The sequence below is a fragment of the Acanthisitta chloris genome, unplaced genomic scaffold, assembly GCF_000695815.1.
Source record: "Acanthisitta chloris isolate BGI_N310 unplaced genomic scaffold, ASM69581v1 scaffold82, whole genome shotgun sequence".
Classification (NCBI taxonomy): domain Eukaryota; kingdom Metazoa; phylum Chordata; class Aves; order Passeriformes; family Acanthisittidae; genus Acanthisitta; species Acanthisitta chloris.
In genome coordinates, this window is record NW_008661962.1 from 78,958 (window position 1) to 97,124 (window position 18,167).

The window sequence follows — 18,167 nt, forward strand, 5'->3', positions numbered from 1 at the left end:
CAGAAACCTCATTCCTAGTTTACTGACAGAAATGTTAAGTGACAACAGTCCTTACATGTAAAACATCAACTATTATCAACTATGCACATGTAAAACATCAACTGTTAGACCAGTATGCTGATATCTGAACTATATTTTCTTAAGAAAGAAGTTACTAAATAACATAAGTCACAATTGCATATCTCTTTTTACAGATGAGTAGGGGCTCACAGAAATTTTTCTCAAGCTGACTCAGTCTGGATTAGTAAAGTTTCTCCTGCAATGACTAGCAAGGGGTTTAGATGAACAGAACTTCCATGATTTTAGTTTGCAATGTTACTGCTGTTTTTAAAATGATTTTTTTGTTTGTAATTTTTTTTAGAACCCCCAAGAACCACTTTTAGTATTAACTATCTACTTGCTTTTTCTAACCAGGTATTAAAGTGAAATTTAGAACCCAGGAGCCTGATGGTTTGATTTTTTTCTCTGCATCACCTGGCAATCAGGAGGAATTCATTGCACTGCAGCTGAGGAATGGACGTCCTTACTTTCTTTTTGATCCACAGGTACAGCAAAAGACAAGGATCCTATAAAAATCACTTATATAATTTATTCCAGTGCTTTTTACATAATTATTCTTGGATTTTTGGTTCTGAGATTTTTTTCTTTGTTGATTGTTTGGGTGTTTGGTTGGTTTGTTGGTTTCCTATGGGTTTGTTTTGGTTTTAAATTTAATTCATGGTTTGGTTTCCTATGAGTTTGTTTTGGTTTTAAATTTAATTCATGCAAGTTAATTTGCTTCTTAGAACCCTTATGTAACTAGAGATTTTGGGGAGAGGAAAACTGAAACACTAATGCTTTGCTCAGCTATTGTTATGCATGCCACAATTCAAGAATTTATTTTTAGCATTTTTATAGGTTGTGGGTTTTTTGTCAGTACCACCAAACACCACTATGGCTTAAAATATCAAGATTTCAAAGATGGGCAGAACTAGGTTTTGAATTAGTGAATAAAAATAATGTATTTTTAGTCAATTGTTTTTAAGCCTCTCATCTGGAGACTTTGTCTTTTTCTGCTGAAATCAGTGTATTGCCATTAATGTGATAAGAATGACCACAGTAAAGACGTAAGTAATGAGGGAAGTATTATCAACAAAAGGAAAAATAAGGCCACATTCCTTGCATTTCTGTTTGGGTATTTTATGGTTTTTCTGCACCCCAAAATGGGATCTCCTCATGAAATTAAAAAATTTTGCATTTATATTTCATAACTATGCAGAAAACTGTAAGATATTTTCCAATAATATTGACACGTATTCTAATGCTATTGCCAGAATGTGGTATCATATGTATCCAGATATGTGCATCCTATTTGTAAGGTGCTGCTGCCTCAGTGTTGCTGGAAGGTCTGTTCTGGTTGCTCTGTCATCCATATCATATGTCAGATCTTAGTGTCTAATTCTGTGTCTGGCATTGTGTCTCCAGGGGCTTGAATAGAAATGCTTAATGATATAAAATGGTGAGCATTTAGAGATGTGCCAACTTAGTGCTAACCTCTGTCTCCTGAACTCTGCCATGGTCCAGGCACTGCTGCTCTGTGTTGTGCAGCAGTGAAGGTCCTCTTAAGCTTTGGAGCATCTGCAGAGCATGATGCTGCACAGAGGCTAGCTTGATGTGACTCCTATGCTAGAAAATATTCAATCTGCTTCTGACCCCAAGATATAAATTTCTGTTATTCTCACTGCATTTACACACAGGCTTTCTCTTATTTTACTTTGTTGCAAACTGAATCAGTGTATACTTCAATTTTTGGGACCATGCTCGATGTTGTTAATGTTGCCCTCATCCACACTTTAATAGGGACTAGTTCTGTTTTAACTCTTTTACACTTATACTTTCATTTAACTGAAAAGGAAATTCTTTTCCCCTTTGCAAGGTCTTCCTAGGTGTAATAGATTTGTTGTTGTTGTTGTTTAGTGGAAGTGTATATCTTTCAACTAGCATTTTAGTGCTTCAAATACTATTGCTAGCCCTTGTGTTGCAGATTTGCTTCTTTTGAAATAGCTTTATGTCGGCTTGGTTGGACTAATTTCCTAGATGGCATTGTATTTGTTTGGATCCACAGTATTTGGGGAATGGGGAGGGAAGGGGGTCAGATGAGAGTGTGTCTGCTTTGAGGCTTTTCTTTTACTTTCTTCCTTTTTATTTTTCTGCCCCCCTCCTTTTTTCCCTGTCTCTTAGTTAAAAAAGTAAAAAAAGCAGACCTCATATTCATTCCCTAGAGCTTCTCAGTTCAGCTAATATCTTCAATATTTACTATCTTGAAATGTAACATACTACTTGCTTATGAATGTATCCCTTGAATCAGGCAACTCTGTCCCCATGCTAATTTTTAGGATGATCACTTCCATATTCCCTCTTGCAAAGCCTAGAATAGCCTATGGTGCTGCTTCAGCAGCTCTATGGAGAAAAAAAAAATCTGTCATTCAAGGCATTCAGGAACAGAGTAGGTCTTAACAGTTGATTTACTAACTTGAAAGCTAATGCTTTCTAATTTCTCATTAATATGTGGAAGAGATTCCTTTACATTCTCAGATTCAGAAGTAGGATACAGTGGCCTATATGAATGTATTTTGTGTAGTATCCTATTAAAAATTTTTTGCCTGTTAAAATTCAGTAATCAAAATTTTCAGTCTTCTGTATCTCTAATATGCTGTGCTGCCCTACTGTCTTTATCTTTGTTTCTCTGTTTTCTACACAGCATCTTTCTTTTTTCTTTTTGTCATGATTTGCTCTTCCTATCCTACAATGTCAGGTGTCATGTTCTGTAGCAGAATTTCTTAATCCTTCATTTGTGCATCACAGTTTGCATTAGTGTGCAAATGCTTTAATTACTTTTTATTGACATCATGTGGTGCCTTAACCAGGTTCTATGCATTGTTTTCTCTAATTACAATCATGGCATATACAATAAGCATTTATGGCCCTGCCTTCATGCTCTTCTCTTAAAAATTGCAAAATTCTTTTTGATGACAATTGTGTCTCTGCTGCTTTTCATCTGTAGCAGTGTGGTGTAATATTCTGTGCTCCCTTCCAGCTGTGTCCTGTCGCAGGTTAATTATTTTTACCCTTAGTCCCTTTCAGGACGCTGCTATGTATCTTTGCTCATGATCAGCAGTGCGTTTTCTCTTTGTTGTGTCTGCTCTGGGGATAGTCCTGCCAAGTCTTCCTAGTGGGGAGCCTTCAGCAGCCTAGCTTCTTCCTTCGCTAAGTGTTAATTTCAAATCCTTTTCTTCCTGTCCATTCATACTTCTCTGAGCTTTATGTACAACACCATTCATCTGGCTGTTGTCTGACCGTTCCTTTTGTCTCCCTTTTGTGCTGTGTAACTGCTCTTTTTTCCCTCCTAATTGTTTCACTGTCATTCTTTGCAGGTTTCCTCTCATGGTCCAGGAAGCATGAGGTTTTTTTGCTAACAGATGTCTTCCTTAGTCTTGTGTGAACAATCAAATTCTTCCATAGATCTTCCTCCAAACTCAGAGTGTCTGCAAAACTTCAGCTTTCTGTGGATTTTCTTCTTACCATAAAGTCTTTGCATCCACTCCCTAAATTACACAATCAACTCCAGCTAAATTTGTGGTTATCTTTCAGTGGCTACAGGTCATTTTTTTCTTTTTCCCAGGGAAGCACTGAATATTTCATACCAGGTGAAATCAGTAGCAGTAGAAATTTAACACCAATCTGGAGTACCTTTTACCTTAGTGATTAGGACAGCATGAGAATAGAGTATTGAGATTCTTACAGTATGGAGAAAATTGAATCCATCTCTTTCATTTTAGATGATGATCCATTTACTAAACTTCACACCAAAAAAAGAGGAACATGGGTACTTTTCTTGTTGCCTGTGTTGTCTTCTTGGTTGTGCCTTGTTCTTGTCATGCAGAGGCTAAAGTAGCAGGCACAGTCTGTGGGTGAGCTGTTACTCTGCAAAAAAAGGAAGATGGAGAATACTTAGTTATGAGTCCCAACTAGGCCTTACTCCTTGGCACTGGCAGAACTTCAGTACTTGTTCACCTTCTCAGTGGTAGGAGTTTGAGCATTGAAAGAACTTGACTGGGAAAAGTGTAGTTACATCCAGACTTTGGCACCTAAGACAGTATCTTTGAAATTCATGTTTGTGATGTTTCTATGTATTATCCATGTTAAACATCAGCATGAGAGAGCCACAGCGATTCATATTTACTTAGTTATTACTGAGAGCTACCAAATATTAAGACTTATTGTAGGCTCAGCAAAATAATCCAAATTTCAAAATGCATGGTTTCCAAAATTCATGATAAGCCATCTCACAGCAGGGTATTTGAATGTGATCACAGAGTGACTTGGGTAGTTCTGCATAAAATATCATAAAGAGGTCTTCAAGACAATGCATGCTGAACCCTGAACACTCTTTTGTCTCCTCTCCTTCCTTCCACCCAAAATTAAGCACAGGTTAGCACACATGCTTGTGTCGTCCCGGATTAAACTGGTTACAAATAAATGTGGTTTCTGATGTATAAAACTGTTAATTCTCTAGACTGTTGCCAAACATAATATGGAGAACCACTTATTCAGGCACCTGATCTTTAGAATGCAGCATCGTTTGTAACAATTTTAACGCTAACTAAGTACACTTTGATGAGACAGCATTTAATAAAATGCTCATTAATTTCATCATTAGCAAGGGTATGCTAAGAAGTAAGCCAGTTTCTTATGTCACGCCCAATTAGCATCCCATGCTAGTAATCCCATTAGTATTGTTGAATTCACTAATGGAAAAACTAATGGGCATGCTACCAGGGCACATTAATTGGGCATGACACCAGTTCTGGTTTTAATTATTAAACTACGATAATGAAATGTGTGTGTTTGTTAAATATTAAAATGTTGAAATAGGAGAGAAGACAATAAAAAATAGTATATGAAAAAGTGCACATTAGTATGTAAGGATATATAGCTTTGTACTGTTATCATGGAGTAGAGGACTGCTGTACAAACTGTCTCAGCATCAAGATTTTTGCTCAGTGGAGTAGGAAACATGCTGTAAATTTTCACAAGAAATATTTTTTCCTGCAATTATGTATTGATGTATGCATCATATATATTTTGATACATAGGATACACAGTGACAGTCCCGAATTCAAAATGTACTGTAAAATGCATTCTGTGTTCATAAATCTATATGCCAACAAGCAATTTCTAATAGATGAACATCACTAAAGGCAAAATACTAAATTTTAACATGAGGGCATTAGAATTAATTAAAATAGGTGGTTGTTTTTAACAACAGGTTTTCTCCATGTGCCTAACTCCAAGGTCCTTGGGCCAGAAAGACTCCCAGAAGATATGTAAAAAAAAATTGCTGAACTGTCTGGTGCTTCTGCAAAGCTACAAGCTAGCCCCCCAAATTATAAGGAACCATATTTTTCTTTCACATATTTTTTGAAAAATGTATTTTGAAGCCAATTTAAAGACATAAAGTAACCATAGAGATTGAGATTTTTAATATAGCATGGGGCCTATGCGAAGAAATGTTTTTCCATTTGGTAGTTGCCTGCTGCATAGGGTAATTCTATTTTGTGAATTCAACAGAATAACTTTGATCCCAGATAGTTCAAATACCATCTAAAGTTCTGAGACAATATTGTGGGAATTATGAGGAAGTTCAAAGAATATCTGGATATAAATCTCAAGAAAGTTCTTGAAATATATTAATTTTATTTTTATTACATCATTATATTAATTTATGTGGTATTTTGTTTGGTTCTTTACAGTCTTGAGATTTTGTTTGGCAACAGCATCTATTATATTCCTCTTACTCAGCAATTGAGAAAAGATTTATCTGTATTTGTCATAGATGTCCCTAAATTCACCCCTCATGTCATCTTTCTTTTGTTTCAATAAAACCTGGTAAAAATTATAGTGACGTTTAAATACATTTTTACAAGCATCCCTTGTACCATAAAAGCAACCTCAATAACTACCTTTTGGTGTTGGTTTTTTTTGGCTTTGTTTTTCTAAATTTCTTGGTATGACCTTATTTTTCCATAAATGTATTGTACTCTCCCATCTAGATATTTAAGTCCTTGTGATACCAGGTTAACCCAGACAGAACACAAACAGTCTCCTGTGCTACAAATACACCTTTTTTTGGGTCCCTTCCTGTAGACAGGTGCTGCAGTTAACAATCCTGATATGTGGCTGCTCTCTGTGGATGGCACATTGTATCATGACCATCAAACTTCAGCGCCATGAAGTAGTTAAATAGAGACAATTAAAAAATAAAAAGAATAAAAAATCTGTGTGCCATGACCCTCAGTAATTTGTGCCTCATCCTTGCCTTTATCAGGGGAACTACAAAGGGTTTTCTATTTTTAATAGAAACTGAACTGGATCCTTGATCTTTCATTTGTTATTTGAGAAGGTTAATTTAGTGGGGAAATCAGTCCTAAACACCATTCAGTAGTCCAAAAGGAGTTAAGCAGAGGATTTCTGTCTTTATTTTTAGTTCTATGTAACAGATTGTTATAAAAGAATGAGGTATAATTCTAAATGTTGCCTTCATAATATTCTAAATCAGATTCTTCTGTTAATAAAAAGGGATCTGCGGTAGCAGTCACTCCAACTAATGATGGTGGAAAAGAGTACAATGATAACAGTTGGCACCAAATAATTGCTACAAGAATTCAAGCACTGGGAAATATCACCGTGGATGGGCAGTACACAGGTAATCAATTCAGTTAAATAAATTTGGCATTACTCAGGCTATTTCTCATTTGCTTACTTTCCTGCTAACTTTGTTTGCCCATACAGCAAAAAAATCACTCAATTTTGTGACAAAATCACTACCATTTTGTCTGTTCATCTGAGGTATCTGTCCACTGTGAATCTTTGATAATTTAATACTAAGTGTCTTTTTGTACTTGCGAATCTCTAATTGTGTTAATATTCTCTTGTAAAATAGAACTGTTAGTATCTCCTGAATGTGTGGAAACGTATTAGGATATTGTGTTATATTAGCCTCTTCTATAGAATATCAATATTTTGTTATTAAATCAAAAATCTGTTGAAAGCATTGAATACTGGAAAAATGACCTATTTTGTTCAGGTTCTTCCTTAGCAACTAGTGGCAGTACCATTATTGGCGAGAATACAGGAGTTTTTGTTGGAGGACTTCCGCAGGGTTATACTATTGTAAGAAAGGATGTAGGTGAGTATGCTAAATAAGTCTGTCCAGTTACTCAGATTTTACCTTTTGGGATAGATTGAAATATCTATATAGCTTATTTCATCAGCATTAAAGGAGCATATGAGATCTGTGAACATTTTAATGAATTTTATGCACAGAACTGGTATGAGTGTGAAACTTAGGTCTATATTTTCCATACAGATTCCCAAATTCTTTTCCAAAATACGCATGCAAATCGTTTTCATTAGCTTAAGCACAAGGTTATGCATCCCACTTGGATGCAGGGATACAACATGATGGCCTTTTTTGGTGTGGGTTTGGATCCTTCAGAGATTGTTGCATTGAACTCAGTGGTGTATGAATATACCTGCATTTTACCAGCATAGAATTTATGTGAATTTGGATCATATCTAACTTCCAGAAGAGTCAATCAGCATAAGTTTTCATATATGAAGTTGGTATATATGCCAAGTGTATAATCTGCCAGCAGATAATAGAGAGGTCATTGCCTACAAAACCAGTATGCAATCGGCTGCTCTCAGTGAATTTATATCCAGAATTTTAAGGATTTTTTTTATATTAAACTGAAAGTCAAATTGTTAAGTTTGTGTTCCACCTCTGACATGAAATCTAGTTGATGACTTGATGTGAGGTACACTAGGGTCCAACTCCCTCTTTCCTTCTTTATGTCACTTTATTAAAACCAGAAATATGTGGATGTGTTTTTCTAAAATGTTGGTTTACAAAGTAATCCAAGATGCCTCCCTCAAAAACTTAAACTAAATAATCAAAATGAGACTGATTATAAATGCCATTCAAGAGAAGGCCATCTATAAAATCCACATTATATTTTTGTTCCCAGTATAAAAACAGATAGCAGCCATGAATCATTATCCAAACAAGGAAAGAAAAACTTCCTGATGAAGATTCTAAACATGTGTTCATCTGCCTTAGTTTTTGCAATGTTGTTTCTTCCTTTTCAGCTGATGCACACCTTTCTTCAGAATTAGTTTTAACAAAACCTTTCTTGGAACCTTCATAGAGTAGATTTTTGATGTTGATTTGAAATTACCTGTATGCAAAATGTCAAAGTTAATATTTTCCAGGTATGTAGCAGTACCTGCTGTGTTTAGTGACCAGACTCATTCAGAAATCTCAAATTAGCTTTAGGAAGTGATTGATGGCTGGTTTTCAATGCACACATGAGCATATATGATAGGGTGAACAGGTATAAAACATATAAATGAATCCCTGTATTTAATTGCAGATGATTAGCTTAAAAAAAATTTTCTTTTTTGCAGGGATGAAGATAATAGTCCAGAAAGGATTTGTGGGGTGTCTCAGTGACATCTTTTTGAAAACAGTGCATACTCCCTATGAAAATTGGGAATCTTTGAACTGGCAGAATGCTGAAGAGCAAAACAATGTTTATCACATTTGGGAAGGATGCCCCATTGTCCTCTCAGAAGGAGCACATTTTCTTGGCAGAGGTAGTTTATTGTACTATTGTACTATCCAAGTATGAGATATAAGAGGTGGTCATCAAAAGTAATGCAGTGATCTGCTTTTCAAAGCAGTTTTTGTTATATAGGATAATTTTTTTAAGGTTTAAAATTGTGTCTCTGGGTTTACATAAGGCTGCTGAAAGAGGAATTGCATTCATAGACAGTGAATACAATGTGACTGTAGTGCTGCTGTAACTGTGCAGATTTGATGTGCATTTAAAAGGTGAAGAATCACTTTTGTAGAAACATAAAAGATGCCTATAAGGTACCAAAAAATGCTAGGTAAAAAATTTAGGATATCATACTAGTTTGGTTTCTTGCTATATGTTACTGATAACTGTTCTTTACGAAGCTGAGTGATAAAGTTATAAACTATACTGTTGAAGCCCAAGTTCTTCATGCCAAAGTAGAAAGTAGCACCTAAATTTTTATTTTTGGTGTCTTGAACCTATTTATTTGTGTATTTGATTAACTTATGTATGCATTCACTTTCTTTCAAGGGTTTCTGGAGTTGCATTCAGGTGTTTTCAGTGGTGGAGTGGAATTTGAGATCTCATTCAAATTCAGAACAGATCAACTGAATGGATTGCTTTTGTTTGTTTACAATAAAGATGGCCCAGATTATCTTGCAGTAAGTTCAAACCCACAAATAACTATATTCAGACATGACCTGTGAGGTTTGTCTACTAAAGCCAAACTAGCACTTACAGAAATTTCAAACCATGAGTTATTTTCAGGTTTTACTTGTTTTGAAATGCTTTGCATAGCAAAGTCTAAAGACACAAAAATGCTCCAACAGATGCTCAGAGTTAAGTTACCTGTGTTATTTATTTAAAAAATAAAAATATTGATGCATGAAAATCAGAATTACTGTCTTTACTGGATTAGAAGTGTTTAGAAAAGAGACTAAAAGATGTGCTAATAGCTTTCACTTCATTCCTAGGAAAATATACAGTTACCTATTTTCCCAGTTCTCATATTAGAACAAAATCAATTAAATTTTAAATCAAAAAGTTCATGATGGAAATTGTCCAGTCTCCTAACAAACCTTTCTCTTTAAGGTGCTTCTATTTTTTTAATAATCAATCAAATTATTTTCATCTGGATTTGAAACATATAGACAGAAATTAGTGGTTCAGTTTTGTCCCATCTCATCCCTGTGATGGTTTTCCCAACACTGTAGAGGAAGCTGCATAAATGCTGTATCAGGCAAATTTGTGAGATAGTGCCTATGAACTTTCTTTTTGGTGTCTGCTAGATGAGACTGTTAATGCTTAGAATTACTTGAGTTTTCATAATTTCCAGTATTTTGTTTAAGTTTTAATCTATTTGTTGTAGTTTTTAAAATTCTTTTATTAGCTACATGGCTCTGGATTTTCATATTTTTCTTACCCCAAGGATTTAGAGTGTAATTAGACTGTGGTCACCATTGCTTAGTGGGACAACTATAGTTAGTAACTGCACCAACTAGTAAGTATTACAGAGGGTTATGTGGAAAGAAATACCTTTTTTATTCAGTTGGCCTAGGAAGCAATAATTTATTTTTAGAGATTTTTGAGAGTATTGTTACTCTTTATGACCCAATCTGCCCTTTCTGCATTTTTATTGAATTTTATTTATTTAATTATTTCTTATTATGCAGCTGTTTCACTAATGGCTGTCATGTCACAGCTTGTTTTATTGCATGGCATTATATCTAATGGGCCTTTTCTTTTAAACTTCTGACCTAAAACATATAAATATATTTTTCTCCTTTTCAGGTCAGCTATAACTTACTCTATATTTACTTTTCTCATTCCTGGCTTTTCCAGCAGTTTTCCTGGGTTTTGAATTCTGCTAGACTTGATTGCTTCCTCTTTAGTTAAAAAATTATCATGAGTTCCAATGCATTACTGGCTTTTCCAGCAGATAATTTTTTCCTGGGTTTTGTATTCTGCTAGACTTGATTGCTTCTTCTTTTTAAGCAGCCTTAGTTAAAAAATTATCATGAGTTCCAATAACAAGTCTTGATAATTGCAGTTATTACTTTAATTTTGCTCTCAAGTAATGACCAAGATCATGAGATAATAGCATAAGATGTTATATATACACTACTGTCACACCCTAAAAAGGACTTGTATGTGTGTAGTTCACAGCACAGGGGCACTATTTGAACAATACCCACAGGGTTCTGGAGATTCTGGTAGTATGTGATCCTTGCTTAGTCTCTCTTGCTCTGTTGTCCCGGTCTGGTAAGACTTGGGAGTGTTCGATCGATTCCCCCAGTGTGAATTAAGACACAAACGAGGTCAAAATACTGTTAGGGAGTGAGATTTTATTATTGGTTACTCTAGGGGGAGAGAGAAGGGGTGATAGGAAAGTTAGACACAGAAAAGGGGGAAGCACGCGAGATCTGGGATGGTGCAGTAGAGATAGTCACCACCATAGGTCCAGCAGCATTCTGATGATCCATAGCTGTCTTTTCTTCCATGGTGAGTGTGTGCCATGCTCCGGATGTTGATCCTTTTCATAGTACTCTGTCGAGCACTGACTGGTCAGTTTCCTTGGTGCTGAGCAATTCCCAGCCTCATGGTCTGAAAGGGTTGTCAGTCGTGGACAATGGTGAACAGTGGTGGCTTCTGGTCTAGGCAGCAGGAGGGGATGTGGATCGTTTTGTGGGAGATGGGTCGGGGGGTGTCATGGTGGACAGTGGTGGCTGTTACCTCGGAATGTCGGTTGTTATCTGTTAGCTGGAGGGTTTGGGTGGTGGACAATGGTGCCTCCTTATCTCAGCAGCTAGGGGGAATGTTGGTGGACAATGGTGCCTCATTATCTGGAGGCTGGAGACACCCTGTGACTCAACAAGCCTTGAGGCAAACAATCCAGGAGTAGCTTTTTTCATTCTTCTTCACCAAGTCACCAAAGCTAGGCAATGTCCAAACAAACATTTCTTAAAGGTCCCTTACATGTGTGTAACACTACCAGAAATATGAGAAAATAGATTGTAATTGTAAAACGAGGAAGGAGACTTACTAAATTGGAGCCAAAAGCACTAATTGTAAAACAAGGAAAGAGACTTACTAAATTGGAGCCAAAAGCAGAAAGTAGACAAAATAATTTCCTTTTCTACTCAAACTTCCAGAATTTTGGCAGTTTTATATTTATAGTATTTTCAGCTCTGAGAATTGTGATTGGATAATTTTCTTGGTATTTGCCCTAAGTCAAATGTTATTTTTTTTTTTCTTAGCATTTGCCCTAAGTCAAATGTTATTTTTTTAAATCTCACTTTAATCCTGACCTCAATGTCTTCATAGTCTTAAGATGAGGAATTTTAGAGAGGATGAGTATATGCATGCTTTCCACCCCTTGCAGCTTTGTGTTCTGCACATACATAATGATGACAGAAGGGTTTTCTGTACACTTGAGCTCACAAAAAAAAGGTTAATAGAAAGTGAAAATGAGGTGTGTAGCATGTTGCGCATGAGCTACGATGTCTTTGTTAGGAGCTTTGGTCAGGAGACACTTGCACAGCAAAACAGATTATAAACTATATCACTTACACTGAGTGCCAATGTAAGATGGTATTCCCTGACCCTTCCCTTTGCATAGGTCACAGCTCTCTTATTAGCTTTACAGTTTGGGAGTAACTATAGCTAGATACACAGCTGGTTTGCTACCAAACAGCCAAAGACTCTGTCTTGTCTTCTGCCCAAGACAAAATTACATTCTAGAAAGGTGCTGTGCATAAAGGTCACTTCTTCCATGACTTCTATGCCCTGAGAAGTAACTCAAGGCAGAGAGGTTAATCTGGTTCTCTTTGGATCCAGGCATAAAAGTTATAAGCAAACTGTGACCAGATATACTAGTATGAAGCAGTAGCTCTCACTCTGGCATGTATTTCCTCATGAATTTATATGATTAAAAGAATCTGTGACTGCTGACTGAGCTTGCTTTACTGATTTTGATGCTGAGCACTTCAACAGCAGCTAAAGCCTAAGCACTGCCGACCTTATGTGCCGGAGAGCCATTGGATCCTAGGGCATTGTAGCTGATGATTTGCTACAAAGCTGCAAAATAAGACATAAGTCCTGCAAGAACTTTCTCTAAAGCATGACACTTTTGAATAGCTGCATGAAGTAAAACAGCTAATGTCCAAGATGAAGGTGTTACCTGTGGTGGAACTAAGGAGGAGTGTGAGATTAGTGTTTTGAGAACTCAAAGTGGAAATTTTTGTATTAGCAAGGAAGTGGCTGGTACTCGCTTGAGAGTCATGAGGATGGTATTCCTGTTAGTTATCAGTGATTTAGGTGTCAAAAAGAGATTCTCACTCCTTTTCCATTAAAGAGTGACTGGTTCTGAGACTACTGAGGGCCTCTGCCCTCTGACTGGAAGGTCTGAACTGGGCTAGATTTTGAACTGGAATGACTGGCTCAACATGAACATGAATACCATGTACTTTTTCTTTCAAAGGGCTCACAGACTGCCTGTTCTTGCCAAGTTTTTTCAAGTCCTTGCTTGTGTCTGCTGATATTCCTGAATCTCAAGCAGATTTCCCAGTTTGAGGGAGATAAAGCCATAATCACTCTTCTAGCTCTACATTAGTTGAGACTTTTTGTATGGCAGGTTTAACAAAGTGTCATTCAGACTCTAATGCAGCCTCTGTCTTATCTGAGTTTTGTTTCTCAGAGCTATATATGGATATTCCTTTCTTCTTCAAAAATCATGTTTATAAGCAGATGGAGTGAGGCAGGGACTGGTTTCTTCAGAGAAGTAAAATACAGAAGCACAAAATCATTTAAGTTGAAGGGGTCTTTTGAAGTAATTTATTCAAAATCTGTGCTAAAAGGAGGACCAGCTTACATATGATAAATTTGCTCCAGGCATTTTCTGTTTTGAGTATTGTGCATCTCTCTGCAGGTGGACTGTCCACAACTTCCCAAATTCTACAGCCTGTTCCAGTCTTTGGCCTTTCTCATTATAGGGAAAAACAAATAAACAAACCAGTCCTAATCATAAAATCATAGAATGTTAAGGGGTTGGAATAAACCTTAAAGATTATCTAGACCAAACCCCCAATGCCTTGGGCAGGAACACCTTCCATTAGACCAGGTTGCTCAAGGCTTTATTCAACCTGGTTCTTTCAATTTACACCCATTACCCCTTGTCCTATCACTAAAAAAAAAAAAAACCACAAAAACAACACAACCCAAAGAGTCCCTCTCCAGCTTTTTACTATGATTGATCTCTTACTGTTTCTCTCATTACAACTTGTCTTTTGCCTCTCATCCTTTCAGTGTGAACCTCTGAGAAGTGTTTGGGTCTGTCTTCTCTATATCCCCCCATAAGGCAGTTGTACAGTTAACTTCTCTTCCCACTTACTCCTAAGGCTGAGCAAACCCTGTTCTTTCAGCTTCAGCTCATACTGTAGTTACTCCAACCCCTCACCAACTTGGTGTCCCTCCACTGGATGCACTCTGGTGTGCCACAATATCTTTCATATACCAGTGTCCACAACTGGATACAGTAGTCCAGACATGGTCTTATATGTGATGAGTAGAGGGGAAGAATCATCTCCTTGGAATGCCTACCTTTTTTCTAACGTAGCCTAATGCATGTTGGTCTTCATTTTGAGGGTACATGGCTGGCCAGTGTTCAGTTTCTAATCCATCTTGACTCAGTACTTTTCTTCAAAGCCACTTTATATGTCTAGGATACCAGTGACAGCCCCTTTTGCTATCAGCTGCAAACTTGTTGAGGGTATACCCCATCCTGTTGCCCAGATTATTAATAACATTTTTTAATCAGTTTTAGTCCTTGTATCAAGCTCAGAGAGATACCACAACCTGCTAGTGGGACTGTGGAAGCTCTTCTTGCCCCTCATATCTTCCAGATTCAGGCTTTCCTAATTCCAACCTTACATGCTCAGGTATATCAAAATAAGAATTGTGTGTATAGAGAAGAGCATTAATGAAATTTTCTACCCCAAATTTGAAAAGCAAGCATGCTTTTAAGAATTAAACTGGATTTAGAGCTGTTGTTCTATTGAGAGACAGCACGAGATCTTAATGCATTTTTGGTTTAAAGAAATAATGTATTTTCTGAGGACAGATTCAAAATCAAGATTTTTTTTTAAGTGGTCCTAGAATTTTATCTAAAGCAAACAATATTTCTGTTGTTTTTCTAAACCTATGCTCAGTACCAGAGAATGCTACATCTATGCAGGTCTTAGCCTTTTTTTGTCTTCACCATGCAGAAGAGTTGAAACTGAGCAGTGGTCCCCTATCTTTAGCTGCACTTGGGCAGTCCAAATGTCTGTTCAGGTCACCACAAAAAGCACAAGCATCATTCACTGCCTGCTTTAAAACTATGCCAAGATGAGTAAATTGGAAGAGGGTTGTGCTGAGTAGTGACCCTATGTCAAACATCGTGCCCTCTCTCTGGCTTCCAGGTCTGGCAGGCTTGTTGGAATACTGCTGTAGTCATGCATCTGGAATGCTTTCTTCACACCAGCACAGTGTGTTCCATATTAATTCTCATCAGAGAAGAAAAGCAGTGACTTGTCCAATGGTCTGCTTGCTCAAGCTATACTCATGAGCACTGATGCCAAAATCAGTCCTTCACCTGTATTGTAGAGTCCTTAGCTATGAAGGGCTCTGAACTCACGGCAATAGGAAAAGTTGTGGTCCTAAAGAAACAAAGTCCCTCTGTCTCATCAGCAAGAAGCCAGTGTGCACTCAGGAATGGGACCTGCATAGCCTGTGGCACTTCAGGCACTGAGTTCTTTCACCAGTTGGGGTCTCTGTTAAGGAAATACAATCCAATTACAAACACTGCAATATTAATATTATCAGTAAACTAAATATGTCAGTTTGTCAATAACGGTGATAAGAATTTATATTAAATCTGTAGTTTTTATTTCACTTAATAGGGTTTTGGCATAGAAACATTAATGCCTTTTTTTGTGAATGTGTTCATATTTTTCAACCACCAGTTCATCCTGTAAGTGTTTAGTGCTTTATATGTGCCAATTTGCAATCTCAGCCCTCTTACGTTCCATTCAGTTAGGATAAAGAGTCTTGCAGTAAAGCATTTGGAAACTTCTGCAGTGAAAAATTTAAGTAAAATGTATTTCTATTAGGGAATTGGCATATTAATCTCAAAAATTACATACAAAACCAATTATTTTCTTACAAGATTTAGAAGAATAAGGATAAAATGTATGAATGTAAGAATCAATGTACGCTGGAAAAATTTGAAATTGAGTTCACCAGCCAATTAAAAAGACCTTAATCAGGTCTGACATTTCATTTCCTTATTATCTTGTTACAGTCTTCTAAAAAATGAATCGATAGATAAAATACTGTTTCCTCATTCTTGAAAAAAAGCAAAACATTCCTGGCTCATTGCCTTTTCTTTTTATTTAGTTATATTAGTGCCAAAGTCAGTTGTCAAAAAACCAAAATCTATTTTTCTGCATTCTGAATTAACTGAAGCACTGTATTTAGCATGTTTTGTGTAAACAATATTATCCTGAAGATAAAAAATTGTTGTTCATTGATCTTGTTCATAACACCCTTGATAATGTTTTTCAAAATAACTTTCTGTCACTGTTTTGTATTTGATGTATTTTTCAATTTTTTTTTGTGTTTTAAAATATATAGATTGAACTGAAAAGTGGAATATTGAACATCTTTTTTAAAACTGGCATTGTCTTTACACAAATGGATCTCTGGTTGGGACTGTCTTATTGTGATGGAAAGTGGAATGAAGTCACCTTGAACAAGGAGGGCTCTGTGATTTCAGCAAGTATGAATGAACTCAGAGAGCAGGTGCTCAAACCCCATGTTCAGGAGCTGAAAATAAACTCACCTATCTATGTAGGAGGAATCCCACCCAAGATTCGGAGTTTTTATAAAGATCTGGGATTACAAAAAGGTAAGAGGACACTAAGAAGGACATATGTTTTCAAAAACTGGTGTCATGCACAAGATGGACATTCAGCTGCTGATAGTGGAAATTCATGAGTATGTAAAATAATTTTTTTTACTCCCACCCAGTGCTGCTTTAATTACCAGTTATCCCTACCCATCCAGCTTTACTTAGTGCTGGTGCTTTTATAATGCTATAAAAATTCTTCCAACCCAGTGATATCTAAAGCAATCTAACTGATAGGAGAGGAACTTGAGTAAGTGGCAAATGGCAAACTGAGATGCCTAATCAGATGATCTCAAATCTTCATCAGAGAAAACCAGTTCAGATAAACTTGTTTCACTTGATAAATTTTTTTTCACTCACAAAAGCAGTGGAAGACAGTAAACATAGCTTAAATCACTGTAATGAGGCTGGATGCTGCCACACGGAAGAATAGTTGAGTTTTTAAGTCCTTTTTTTAGTCAATAGTGATTCTGTCTAAAAAATCAAGTGAATATGAACTCCTGAATTTGGATTTTGGCCATAATTACCATGATCTTTTCCTTGTTATCAGAAGGAGGGGAGATGATCATATTTATAACCATCACTGTGACCCTTCTGTTCTGGAGCAGATCAAATTTGTAGGGAGAACAGAGAATCATTAATTGCAGCCTGATACTAATGGCCTCCAGAAAAGGATATTCTGTGGAAAATGCTGTCCAAAAGTGTGTATTCAACTGGCTCTGTTTACATGTGTTTTTTCATTACTCTGGAAACTAGTCACGGTGCATTTTGCAGGTGCTGTGGGCAAATAAGTAGCAGTCAGGGGAATCTTAGTAAGTGGCTTGGTATCCATGAGCTCACACTGAATACATGCATTCAAGTAAGCTCTGCAGAGCTGCATTGAAACCTTGTGATTTCACAGCTACAGAATAGTTTGAATCAAATCCATGCATTGGCATTCACAGATAGCTCCAAAGTTTTATTTTAAGTGTTCTTCCAGCTGTAGGTATCACATATAATATAATCTTCCTTCAGGTTCTATGTGCATAATATTTATGGCCCAAACGAGCTAGCCAGTCATACCCTGTCAGGGTTGCTTCATAGCAGATGGTATAGCCTCGTGAGTGGATGCATTCACAACTCCTGCAGCAAAGAGATCTGTGAACAAAGAATCTAGGGCAAAATAGCAGCTATAAGGGAATGTCTGAAGTGCATATCAAGGCACATCAATAAACATTACTTTTCCACCAAGCCTCCTCAGCATGCTGCAAAATAAGATGGCGTCTTATATTGAGCATCTGAAGGTGAAAACATTCTCATGCATTCCTAAATGCAGGTTTAGATGAGCAAAATTAGACGTTATATACTTGTATTTCGCACTGCAATGATGTAATGGTAAAGTAATAGAATATGGAGACTTTCTCACTTGCTAAATATTTAGAAAAAATTTTCTCAGTCAATGGTTGCTAGGGAGTTAATTTTGAAAAAAGTAATGTTGTTTTGCTCTGAGAAAATTAGGGATAAACAGCCTTCTCCTTCCACCTCACCTCCATGTCAGTTAC

The 18,167-nt window shown here is 36.6% G+C and overlaps 1 protein-coding gene across 1 annotated transcript in view; it reads left to right on the plus strand.

Moving 5' to 3' along the window:
• The window catches only part of USH2A (Usher syndrome 2A (autosomal recessive, mild)), a gene marked incomplete at both ends in the record, with an annotated part of 237,604 nt that overhangs the window by 72,455 nt on the left and 146,982 nt on the right, over positions 1-18,167 (plus strand). The window contains 6 exons of the mRNA XM_009070392.1: positions 415-545; positions 6,619-6,745; positions 7,127-7,224; positions 8,517-8,697; positions 9,213-9,343; positions 16,353-16,626. Coding sequence (XP_009068640.1) covers positions 415-545; positions 6,619-6,745; positions 7,127-7,224; positions 8,517-8,697; positions 9,213-9,343; positions 16,353-16,626 — 942 coding nt within the window. The remainder of the gene's footprint in view (positions 1-414; positions 546-6,618; positions 6,746-7,126; positions 7,225-8,516; positions 8,698-9,212; positions 9,344-16,352; positions 16,627-18,167) is intronic.